Consider the following 12014-nt stretch of genomic DNA (forward strand, 5'->3'; position numbering starts at 1 on the left):
GGGCTGTCAGGGGGTGGGGAATGGTTGGATGGGGCGTGGGAGTCCCAGGGGTCTGTCTGGGGGTGGGGGTGTGGATAAGGGTTGGGGCAGTCAGGGGACAAGAGGCAAGGAGGCTTAGATAGGGAGTGGAGTCCCGGGGGGCAGTTAGGGGCAGGGGTCCCAGGAGGGGGCAGTCAGGGGACAAGGAACGGGGGGAGGGTTGGGGGTTCTGGGGGGGGTGGGAAGTGGGAGGGGCAGGGGCGGGGCTAGGGCGGGGCTCCTCCCGTCCTCTTTTTTGCTTGTTGAAATATGATAACCCTACTTTGGGGTTACCAAAATATTTTGTATAACGAGCAGAGTTTTTAAATAACTTTCACTGTACTGGACCTAGGTGCTGATTGGGAGCCAGAAAACTGAAACACAATGTGATTTCTTTTTTCAGCTTCTCGATAACCAGCATGGGGGATGAGAAGCAGAGTTTATGACTGGTTGGTGAGTTTAACCTCAGTGTTAACCACCAGTTTTGCTCTCCCTTTTGCAGCCTGCCCTAACCTTGGCAACTGCAATACAATAATCCCTAGCACTTCTAGAGCATTGTTGGCTCCATTTTATTGATGGGGATAAAGGCACAGAGAGGAAAATGACTGATTTTCTGTGGAAGCAGCAGAAATGGGAACAGAATCCAGGAATCCTGGCTCCCGGCCCCCTGTTCTAATCAATAACAATTCTTTCCTAAAACTTTGTGGGTTACGCTGGCAAAACCCAGCAAATGATCCCCCTGCACTGGGTAAAGTCATTGAAGGAGTGGGGAACAGGTGGGGTAAAGTTGGGGTGAGGGGTGCCGTGTTTGTAGAACAGCCTCTAGTCCCAACCTGGCTCTGGGAGGACAGGCTTGTTTCTCTGCAGCTATAGCCAGCAGGGGGAGTGCCTAGCATTGTTTTTGTGCAGATCCTACACAAGCATTGACTCATCTTGCACCTCCAAAGCACCGACTCCGGGACCACTCTCCTTTTCAGTTGGGGCAAGTGGAACCGAATCTGTTCCACTGAGCGGGGTGAGGAAGGGGAATTGGGGCAGCCCCACAGGGACCACACCCACACCCAGGGGATGCTACAGGAGGGAAGGGGTTATTCTGCTTAGCCAGAGTAAAGGTACAAACTCCCCTCCTGTACTGGATACCCGGGTCACAGACAGCAGCAGAAGGAATGGGAACCCACAGCTGCATCTATATCTCACCTAGGTTGGTCTACATTGTTTATGGCTCAGGTCTAGATGAAATGACTGTAAAGACTCTCAGTAGTTATCAATGATTCACTCTCACGCTGGGAAAACATTGCTAGTGGGGTCCTACAAGAGTCGGTCCTGGCTCTGACAGTGTTCACCGTTTTCATTCATGATTTAGATGCTCTAGTGGAGAGTGTACTTAGAAATGCTGCAGGCCCGAACAAGCTGGGAAGGGCGGCCAGCAGTTGTGAGGACAGGATTAGAATTCAAAACAATCTTGACGAATTGGAGAATTGGTCTGAAACCATCTTTGTTGAATTTATCTTGATTAGTGCAAATATTTCAGCCAGGAGGACAAAATGAAATGCATTAAACAGCCTAGGTACCAATATTACAGAACAGGAGCTGGGGTTCCAGTGGACGACAAACTGAGTATGTGTAAACAATGTGAGGCTATTGTGAAAAAGGCAAATATCATTCTGCAGTGTATTAACAAAGGTGTCGTATGCAAGACAGGAGGTTAAAAAAGTGGACATCTTTATTCTTGAGAAATGAAGACTGTGAGGGGACCTGATAAGTTTTCCTATAAGTTAAGGGCTGTTAGGGAGAGGACTGAGATCAACTCCTCTCCAGCTGCACTGAAAATAGAAGAAGGGGGAAATCAGCATGCTTTGCAGTGATGGAGATTTAGGTGAGACCATGGGTGGGAAAACTACGGCCTGTGGGACCGTCCTGCCTGGCCTCCGAGCTCCTAGCCAGGGAGGCTGCCCCTGGCCCCTCCCCTGCTCTCCCCCACAGCCATGCCACCGCCTGGGCAGCGCTCGGGGGGGCGGGGCTGCGCAGTCCAGCAGAGCAGCACGCCTAGCTCCATCCGGGCTGCTCCCTGAGTGGCATGGTAAAGGTGCAGGGCTGTGAGCTTCTGCGGGGCAGTGTGTCTAGCTCCAGCGGGGCTGCAAGCTCCTGCTGCTCTGAGCGGCATGGTAAGGGGGCCAGGGCATTGGATAAGGGGCAGGAGGTCCCGGGGGGCAGTCACGGGACAGAGAGCAGGGGGCGGTTGGATGGGGTGGAGGTTCTGGGGGGGGGCGGTCAGGGGACGGGGGGGGGTTGGATAGGCGTGGAGTCTCGGGGGTCTGTCCGGGGGCAGGGGTGTGGATAAGGGGCGGGGCGGCCAGGGAGGGTTGGGTAGGGGGTGGGGTTCCGGGGGGATGGTTAGGGGCAGGGAGGGTCTCTGGAGGTCAGGGGACAAGGAGCAGGGGGGGGTTTGGATGGGTTGGGATTCTGAGGGGGGTAGTCAGGGGGCGGGAAGTGGGAGGGGGGCAGCCAGACTGCTTGGGGAGGCACAGCCTTCCCTACCCGGCCCTCCATACAACTTTGCAACCTCGATGTGGCCCTCGGGACAAAAAGGTTGCCCACCCCTGGGTTAGACATTAAGAAAAACTTTCTATGAGGATAGCTAATCTGTGGAACAGGTTACCGCAGACCCACAGGCAAATGCGCTCTCAGCTTCCACAACCCATGGGAGGAACCGCTCTTTAATGTATTGACCATACTTGCTGCTTGGGGTTTAAGCCGTAGGCTCCTCCACCTCCCAGTACCACACCTCTGAGCCTTCAGCATGCCTTCCTCGCTGTGACCTCCCCGCAGTGAGTCTACTTGGACTGGACCCCTGGAGAAGGCTTCACACCCAAAAGAAGCAATGCAGCCCCCCCGTCTCTGGACTGCATCGACTCCCAGCTGGTGCAAAACAGAAGGGCGTCTTGTACGTCTGAACCTAACACAGGAAATTCTCAGGGGCCTCGAGCAAGAAATTCTCAGCACCATCCTGCTGGGCTTGTCCCCACCCAGGTGGGCTCAGGCGGCTCCTTGTTCCCAGCCCAGAAGTGACTCCTCCTTCCTGTGGTCCCTCCTATATCCCCTCCAAGGCCCCGCCGCCATCCTCTGTCTTCTTTCCCAGGCAAACAGATCTCCAGGTGACTCTCTCTCTTCAGTTCTCTGTTCTCTCTGCTGCCCATAACTGGCTGGCTCCAAGTTGGGATGGGCCTTCAGGTCATCAGTTGCTAAGTTACAAAGTGTCCAGGCTATGGTCTGGGGTCCAGGCTGCTAGACTGAGTCACACCTGGTCCTCTGCAACAAGAGACACCCCTCCTCCCACCTTGGTTAGACATGCAGCACATGGGGGAAACTGAGGCACACACAGTATACATACACAACATTAGGAAAATATCCCACTTAGTCACATAGGTTACCTAGAGAGGATGTGGAATCCCCATCATTGGAGGTTTTTAAGAACAGGCTGGACAAACATCTGTCAGGGTGTGACAGATTTATGTTACCAAGCTGCCAGAGACCTTAGGTGATCAGTCTAAGGCAGCAGGATTTTTAGGGGTGGAGATGAAGAGAGCACACCAAGTAACTAAGTTTAAAGTTTTATTAAGAAAATAACAGCGGAGAGTGCTGCGTGTTTCCCACGTCACTCTGAGGAAGGAAGGAAACATTAGTCCCTGAACCCTAACCCATACTCTCACACGCACAACCCAAGTCTGGGTGTAATGTAAGAAGAAGGCGGGGGGAAGGGTGGACGGGAGTTCTTCCCTGTGCACAGGTCGTCCGGGGTCCGCTGTAAATCTCCAACTTGCTTCCGCTCTCGGGAGGGTTTTTACCCTAGGTGTTCCTGAGGGCTTTTGCTCTCTGCCCCAGTCTGAACCGGTTTTCTGTGGCTTCCTCAGCTTCCCCAGAACACTCCGGCTTCAGGGGATGGGAGACGGCTGTTCTCCCATTCGCTGACCTTCATTGTCTCCCTCGTTTTCGCAGCCCCTGCAGTTTCGGTTCTGTGAGTCTCCTTTCTTATGGCAGGGCAGGGTTGGAAGCTCGGCCCCCCTCTTTCTTGGCAGGTAGCAGAGAATCTGTTGTGTGCAGTGACCTTGGGCTGGAGTCAACCTCTTATCCAGGCCTAGCTGGAGTGTCAAGTTAACCCGTTCCCTTGTCTCTCTCTCCCTCCTTTGGACTCCTGAAACCTGCAAAGGAACCTTCCATTCCCCACTCACTCACACCTTTAACCCTTCCCAGAATACTGCACCAGCGTTAGCAACATACAATACTGATCTGCCTTCCCAGGGGACTTGAGGGAGAGGGCCATTGGGGTGTGACAAGGGATGGTCTTGGTTTACTTGGTCTTGCCAGTGACCTCTTGAGGTCCCTTCTAGCCCAGCATTTCTATGGCTCTACAAATGGTGAACAGGCCATTAGAGGCACTTATAAACTAAATGCAGACACTTATTCCTGTCCAGCAGACTTCCTCCGCTGATGATAGCAACAGTGCTACCAGCTGTGAGTAGACCAGGCCATTTACCATGTTACAATCATGAAATTCTACAGAAAAAAAATAGGTCCCCCACCATATACACACAAGCAGTTACTGCTCACATATCTAGCATACCGTACAGAGTGTGCAAACAGCACTGCGCAGCGTAGAGCATTGAGTGCACACACTAAATGCTAGCAAATACTAAACTCTTACTAAAAGAGTTTTTATCCATTCACATTTTGGAAATTATTTTGTGCAAATAAAACATTATTACAGAAAACGATTACATCTAAAAGGTAAAAAGTGGTTCAGTGAGCAGATAAATGAGGCCAGAAATCCCACTTGGGATACTCCAAGTGCCAGAGAAAAGCTGGGAGAGGTTGATTGGTTCTTGTAGGGAGACAGAGCAGAGCTCATCCATCTTCCTCTCTGGGGTCCCCTCAGGTTGTGGCACAGACTCCAACAGGCTCTGTTAAGCTGCAGAAGTTAAACACAGGCAACGTCTATTAAAGGGAACCTGCCATAATGGATGGTCACCCTAGTGGCTCCATGTTTAGTGGACAAAATCTCTAACCCCGCCGACAAAGCTCCAGTGTCAGAGATCTGTGTTCCTGGAGCCTCAGGTGCTGGGCTCTGTCCCTCCTGCAGGTTCACTGGAGACTGTTCTCTGAAGCAGCTGGATTTATCATTACAAATCTCACCCAATGCTCTATCAGCAGCCACAGAGAAACCCCTCTCACTAGAGTCTTTCACACCTAAATTCATCGCAGAGAAAACAAGGGGGATTTGGCTGCAAACCTGTGTGAATAAAAGGGAAATAAGAGATCCAGAACTCCCCTGTTCTGCTCCGTGGGGCTGGTTTGCCAGAGGGGACGGGCCAGTGAGACTCAGGGTCCAATGACTTGGACTAGGTGTCTCTCTCCAGAGGCCTCAGTGAGAGCAGTGAACCCCCAGGCTAGAACCCCCCTCACTTACCCTTGGCAGATCTGTCAGAGCCACTAGATCCTTGGTCACTTGCTGTGCAGAGGAGGAGGAGAAGAGAGAGTATATTAGCATCTCTCACAAGGCAGGGCTTCAGTGTAGTTAATAGATACGGGGGACTCTTATCCAAAGGGAACAGTCATCACCTTACTCTTCCCTAGCAGTGAGGTGGTTGGTGCACAGATCAGTCTACAATGCAGCTGCCCTGGATTTCCACTATTCACATGCAAAAAACGTTACCATTGTACGGGGTCAGCACTGACTTGTGCTTTTCCTGTCTCTTCAGAATGGAAGCACTGAACACTCAACAGTCAAAGGCTAGCAAACTAAGAAATGCTGGGCTATGGATACTCAGGCCAAACAACCTCAACTCTGCCCCCTTCGGTCTGTGCCCAAATGGGTCCTTCAAGCAGACCACAGACTTCACCCTCACACCCTGCCAATCGACAGCAATTCCCGCCTTAATCAATGGCGCTGCACAGAACAGTGTGGATGGTATGAAAAGGAACGCTGATTTGGGGCGGTGCTGGGCACACAGACAAGGGTGAGTTTGGTTTGGCCTGGTGCTGGTCTATTCCCTGTTCCTATTCCCAGACCCACTGGGGCAGAGTTCGAGTTGCGTGGGAAGCATCATTCTACCTTGGCATATCCTGGTTTGCCAATCTTTGACTTCTGGGAATTCAACACTCTCAGGACACAGGGAGCCCAGGGCAGGGCTGAGCACCTGCAACCTTAACTCCACGTTAACAAAGTTCTTGCTTGTGAATTTCCGTTGTTCTGGAGTAACGAGGAGGAGCTAGGGAGGCACGACTCAGGGCCAACTGTAGGAGGAAGGGGGGTGCTCCGAGGAGGTTGTGTTGGCACTTCTCAACCCCCCTCAGGTACCCGCTGGAGACACCCCTGAGAGGGTAAAGAGAGAGCTGGACGGCTACACCGTAGCAGGGCCCGGCAGATCTACGCATTTTATACTGACTCTTGGTGCCAGGCATTAGATGGCCTCTGAGACAGTCCATCATTTATGTAAATATTTCCCATAGTTTTAGTTCCTAAAGCTAATTGCAGGAGACAACTGAGGAGGGGATTTGAACTCGTGGTCCTCGAGGTGACAGCTTGGTGCCGATCTGACGTCAATGGAAAGACGCCCATTGGCTTCAACAGGCTTTGGATCAGGCCCAGACTTCACAAGCACCAAACCAACTTTCAGGTAAGTCAAAAGAAGTGTAACATTAAAAGCAGGTCAGACACCTTCAGGGTCACACTCAGCCACACACAGCACAGCTCCAGGGGGATAATAATTCTGCCCAACACCACCGTATACATTCCTGACCATCGCCTTCTCTGCACTAGAAAAATTGGGACCCATCCCCGCAAGCAATGCAATTCCACCAGTGATAGCAAAGGTGGAGCAATTGAGGAGATGGGGTTCAGGTGTTTTTAACCACTGCATCATCTAGACTTCCCCTGAGCAAGGTTACAGAACATGTGTCTACAGCCACTCTACACTACTGAAGACGACCTCTGCTGGGAAAATAACAAAGCAGGGCAGATTATCCAACAAGTTCTTGGAATGTATTGGAGACATTTTTTCTTTCAGAAGGTGGAGAAAGCTACTAGGGGAGAGGCTGTTCTAGATTTAACTTTGACAAATAGGGAGGAACTGGTTGAGAATTTGAAAGTGGAAGGCAGCTTGGGTGAAAGTGATCATGAAATGACAGAATTCATGATTCTAAAGAATGGTAGGAGGGAAAACAACACAATAAAATAATGGATTTCAAGACGACAGACGTTAGCAAACTCAGGGAGTTGCTAGGTAAGATCCCATGGGAAGCAAGTCTAAGGGGAAAAACAGTTCAGAAGAGTTGGAAAGTTCTCAAAGAGACATTATCAAGCGCACAGGTGCAAACTATCCCACTGCACAGAAAAGCAATGGAGGATGGCAAGAGACCACACTGGCTTAAACCAGGAGATCTTCAATGATCTAAAAATCAAAAGAGAGTCCTACACAAAGTAGAAACTAGGTCAAATTACAAAGGATAACTGTAAACAAATAATGCAAGTATGTAGGGGCAAAATCAGAAAGGTCAAGGTACAAAACGAGATCAAACTAGCTAGAGACATAAAAGGTAACAACAAAACATTCTACAAATACATTAGCAGCAAGAGGAAGACCAAGGATAGGGTAGGCCCATTAGTCAATGAGGAAAGAAAGACAATAACAGAACATGGGAGGAGAGGTTGATACGCTGGAGGGTAGGGATAGGATACAGAGGGACCTAGATAAATTAAAGGATTGGGCCAAAAGAAATAAGATGAGGTTCAACAAGGACAAGTGCAGAGTCCTGCACTTAGGACGGAAGAATCCCATGCACTGCTACAGACTAGGGACCGAATGGCTGGACAGCAGTTCTGCAGAAAAGGACCTAGGGGTTACAGTGGACGAAAATCTGACTATGAGTCAACAGTGTGCAATATGAGTCAACAGTGTGCCCTTGTTTCCAAGAAGGCTAATGGCATCTTGGGTTGTATCAGTAGGGGCATTTCCCGCAGATCGAGGGACGTGATCATTCCCTTCTATTCGGCACTGGTGAGGCCACATTTAGAATACTGTGTCCAGTTTTGGGCCCCACGCTACAAGAAGGATGTGGATAAATTGGAAAGAGTCCAGCGGAGGGCAACAAAAATGATTAGGGGGCTGGAGCACATGACTTATAAGGAGAGGCTGAGGGAACTGGGATTGTTTAGCCTGCAGAAGAGAAGAATGAGGGGGGATTTGATAGCTGCTTTCAACTACCTGAAAGGGGGTTCCAAAGAGGATGGACCTACACGGTTCTCAGTGGTAGAAGATGACAGAACAAGGAGTAATGGTCTCAAGTTGCAGAGGGGGAGGTTTAGGTTGGATATTAGGAACAACTTTTTCACTAGGAGGGTGGTGAAGAACTGGAAAGGGAGGTGGTGGAATCTCCTTCCTTAAAAACCTCTAAGGTCAGGCTTGACAAAGCCCTGGCTGGGATGATTTAGTTGGGGTTGGTCCTGCTTTGAACAGGGGGTGGGATTAGATGACCTCCTGAGGTCCCTTCCAACCCTGAGATTCTATGATTCTATGTGAAAATGGGGAAAGGGCTAAATGACTTTTTTGTTTCAATTTTCACCATAAGGTTTTAAAGCGATTGAACGTCAAGCATAGTGAACACCAGTGAAATTGAGGTAGAATCTGAGGCTAACGTAGGGAAAGAACAAGTTAAAAATGATTTAGACAAGTTAGATATCTTCAAGTCACCAAGGCCTGATGAAAGGCATCCTAGAATACTCAAGGAACTGACAGAGCAGATATCTGAACCAATATCTTTGAAAAGTCATGGAAGATGGCAGAGAGGACTGGAAGAGGGGAAACATAGTGCCAATCTATAAAAGGGGGATTAGGCACAACCCGAAGAATTACAGACCAGTCAGTTTAACTTCAGTACCCAGAAAGATAATGGGGCAAATAATGAAACAATCAATTTGCAAACACCTAGAAGATAATAAGGTGATAGTAACAGTCAGCCTGGATTTGTCAAGAACAAATTGTGTAAAACCAACCTGATAGCTTTCTTTGATAGGGTAACAAGCCTTGTGTATGGGAGGAAATGGTAGATGTGGTATAACTTGATTTTAGTAAGGTTTTTGATAATGTCTCATAGGACCTTCTCATTAACAAACTAGGGAAATATAGCCTAGATGGTGCTACTATAAAGTGGGTGCAGAACTGGTTGGAAAACTGTTCCCAGAGAATAGTTATCAATAGTTCACAGTCATGTTGGAAGGGCATGACAAGTGGGGTCCCTCAGGCCTGGTCTACACTAGGAGGTTATGTTGTATTTAGCAGCGTTAACTCGAATTAACCCTGCACCCGTCCACACAACGAAGCTATTTATTTCGACATAGAGGTCTCTTTAAATCGATTTCTGTACTCCTCCCCGACGAGGGGAATAGCGCTAAATTCGACATGGCCATGTCCAATTAGGGTAGGTGTGTATGTAATTCGACGCTAATAGCTCTGGGAGCTATCCCACAGTGCACCACTCTGTTGACGCTCTGGACAGCAGTCCGAGCTCGGATGCTCTGACCAGCCACACAGGAAAAGCCCCAGGAAAATCTGAATTCCTTTTCCTGTCTGGCCAGTTTGAATCTCATTTCCTGTTTGGACATCGTGGCGAGCTCAGCAGCACTGGCAATGATGCCGAGCTCTCCAGCAGAGGTGACCATGCAATCGCAGAATAGAAGGAGGGCCCCAGCATGGACTGATCGGGAAGTCTTGGATGTGATCGCTGTGTGGGGCAATGAGTCCGTGCTTTCAGAGCTGCGATCAAAAAAACGGAATGCCAAGATCTACGAGAAGATCTCCAAAGCCATGACGGAGAGAGGATACAGCCGGGATGCAACACAGTGCCGTGTGAAAATTAAGGAGCTGAGACAAGGGTACCAGAAGACCAAAGAGTCAAATGGACGCTCTGGATCCCAGCCCCACACATGCCATTTCTACGAGGCACTGCATTCCATTCTAGGTGTGGCCGCCACCACTACCACACCACTGTCCGTGGACTCTGACGATGGGGTATTGTCGACGGCTGCTTCCTCGGAGATGTTCGCGGACGGTGAAGATGAGGAAGGAGATGTGGAGGATGAGGCAGTCGACAGCGCTTTCAACGCTGATTTCCCCAACAGCCAGGGGAAATCACCCTCATGGACATCCCCTACCAACCCTCCCAAGGTGGTAACCCAGACCGTGAATCAGAGGAAACATCAGTAGGTAAGTGTTTTAAACATTTATTTTGAACAGAATAGGAATGGTATCTTAACAATGGGTTTTTCATGATTAGTTTGCCCTAGGCGCTTTAGTTTCTAGTCCTTGCCAGTGCAGCTACTGGAAAATTCTGTCAATATGTCCGGGGATAGAGCAGAAATCCTCCTGGGACATCTCCACGAAGGTCTCCTGGAGGTATTGTGAAAGCCTTTGCATCAGGTTCCTGGGGAGAGTGGCCTTATTGCATCCTCCATGGTAGGAAACTTTTCCGTGCCAGGCTAGCAGCAAGTACTCCGGGATCATTGCCTCGCAAAGCATGGTGGCATACGGCCCTGGTGCTTGCTGGCATTCACGCAGCATGCAGTCTTTCTCTGTCTCCGAAATCGTCATCAGAGTGATATCACTCATGGTGACCTGCTTTGAATTAGGGGAATGTTAGTATTGGGACTGATTGTCTGTTCCTTTACATAACTGTAACCGGCGGTTTACAGCCATGCGGTGGAGGCGTGACAGGGGCAGCATGGAGGGATCTTTCCCGGGGACAGCCGCGAGGGGGGTGGGACAGGGGCAGAGTTCATGCTGGCCGGATTCCCGGCAGCAGGAACTGGCCAATGCTAGGAGCATTGCTTGGAACGTGAAAGGAGGGCACTGCTATAAATTAAGCTTTAAGCAGCCAAAAGTCTACAGCTTACCATGTCCGCCTGCTAGCCGAATTCCGTTGTCCGGCCCCGCTTGTGTGATCTGTACAGCAAGACCCCAGGCACTCAATGGGAAGGCCGAAAATTCGACCTTGTACTGAGTGCGCATGTGATAGGTGCTGTGCATGGTCTTGTTCACAGAGAAAGACTATATTCATTGTTCGCAAAATTGTATCATTCTGATGAATTCACTCCCTTTTTCCCATCCCACAGCTGCGAGTGTCTCCCGACCTACCCCGGCATCCCCCTCCCAGAGGCTGGCGCAGATCAGGCGACGAAAGAGAAGGACACGGGACGAGATGTTCTCAGAACTTATGGGCTGCTCCCAAGCCGAGGCGGCACAGCAGACCCAATGGAGGGAGAACATGTTGCAATACCAGCGATCACACAGCGAATGGGAGGACAGGTGGCGGCAGGAAGACCAGCAGGCAACTCAAACGCTGCTTGGACTAATGAGGGAGCAAACGCTCCGGCACCTTGTAGATGTTCTGCAGGACAGGAGGACAGAGCCCCGCTGCATTCTCTCTCTAACCGCCCTCCCCCGCCACAAAGTCCCATCCCCCCCTCACCCAAAGTCCCAAGAAGGAGGGGCGGCAGGGGCCGTGAAAACAGTCACTCCACCCCTGCAGACTGCTCAAGTAACAGAAGGCTCTCATTCCCAAAGATTTTATAAGTCCTTTCCTTCGCTCCAAGCACCTCACCCAAGCCCCTGTCCCAGTTTCATCCCCTAACTGTGTAGTTCTTAATAAAAAATACGTTTCTGTTAATTACTGTTTCCATCATGTTCTTTTAGAGGAGAGTATCAGAGGGGTAGCCGTGTTAGTCTGAATCTGTAAAAAGCAACAGAGGGTCCTGTGGCACCTTTAAGTCAGTATGGAGATAACTCCAAGATAAGACTTGGAGTCTTCAGGACCAGACTCCAAAGAGAAACTGCTGAGCTCCAGTTCATTTGCAAATTTGACACCATCAGATCAGGATGAAACAAAGACTGTGAATGGCTATCCAACTACAGAAGCAGTTTCTCCTCCCTTGGTGTTCACACCTC

General features: G+C 50.0%; 1 protein-coding gene across 1 annotated transcript in view; it reads right to left on the reverse strand.

Moving 5' to 3' along the window:
• Window positions 1–3617: 3617 nt before the first annotated feature.
• The window catches only part of LOC135978691 (patr class I histocompatibility antigen, A-2 alpha chain-like), a 29596-nt gene continuing 21199 nt past the window's right edge, over window positions 3618–12014 (reverse strand). Inside the window, exons 5-6 of the mRNA XM_065579543.1 lie at window positions 5483–5524; window positions 3618–4984 (exon numbers count right to left, since the gene is read on the reverse strand). Of these exons, the coding sequence (XP_065435615.1) occupies window positions 4980–4984; window positions 5483–5524 (47 nt within the window). The 3' untranslated portion in view covers window positions 3618–4979. The remainder of the gene's footprint in view (window positions 4985–5482; window positions 5525–12014) is intronic.

This window comes from Chrysemys picta, unplaced genomic scaffold, assembly GCF_011386835.1.
Source record: "Chrysemys picta bellii isolate R12L10 unplaced genomic scaffold, ASM1138683v2 scaf407, whole genome shotgun sequence".
NCBI lineage: Eukaryota > Metazoa > Chordata > Testudines > Emydidae > Chrysemys > Chrysemys picta.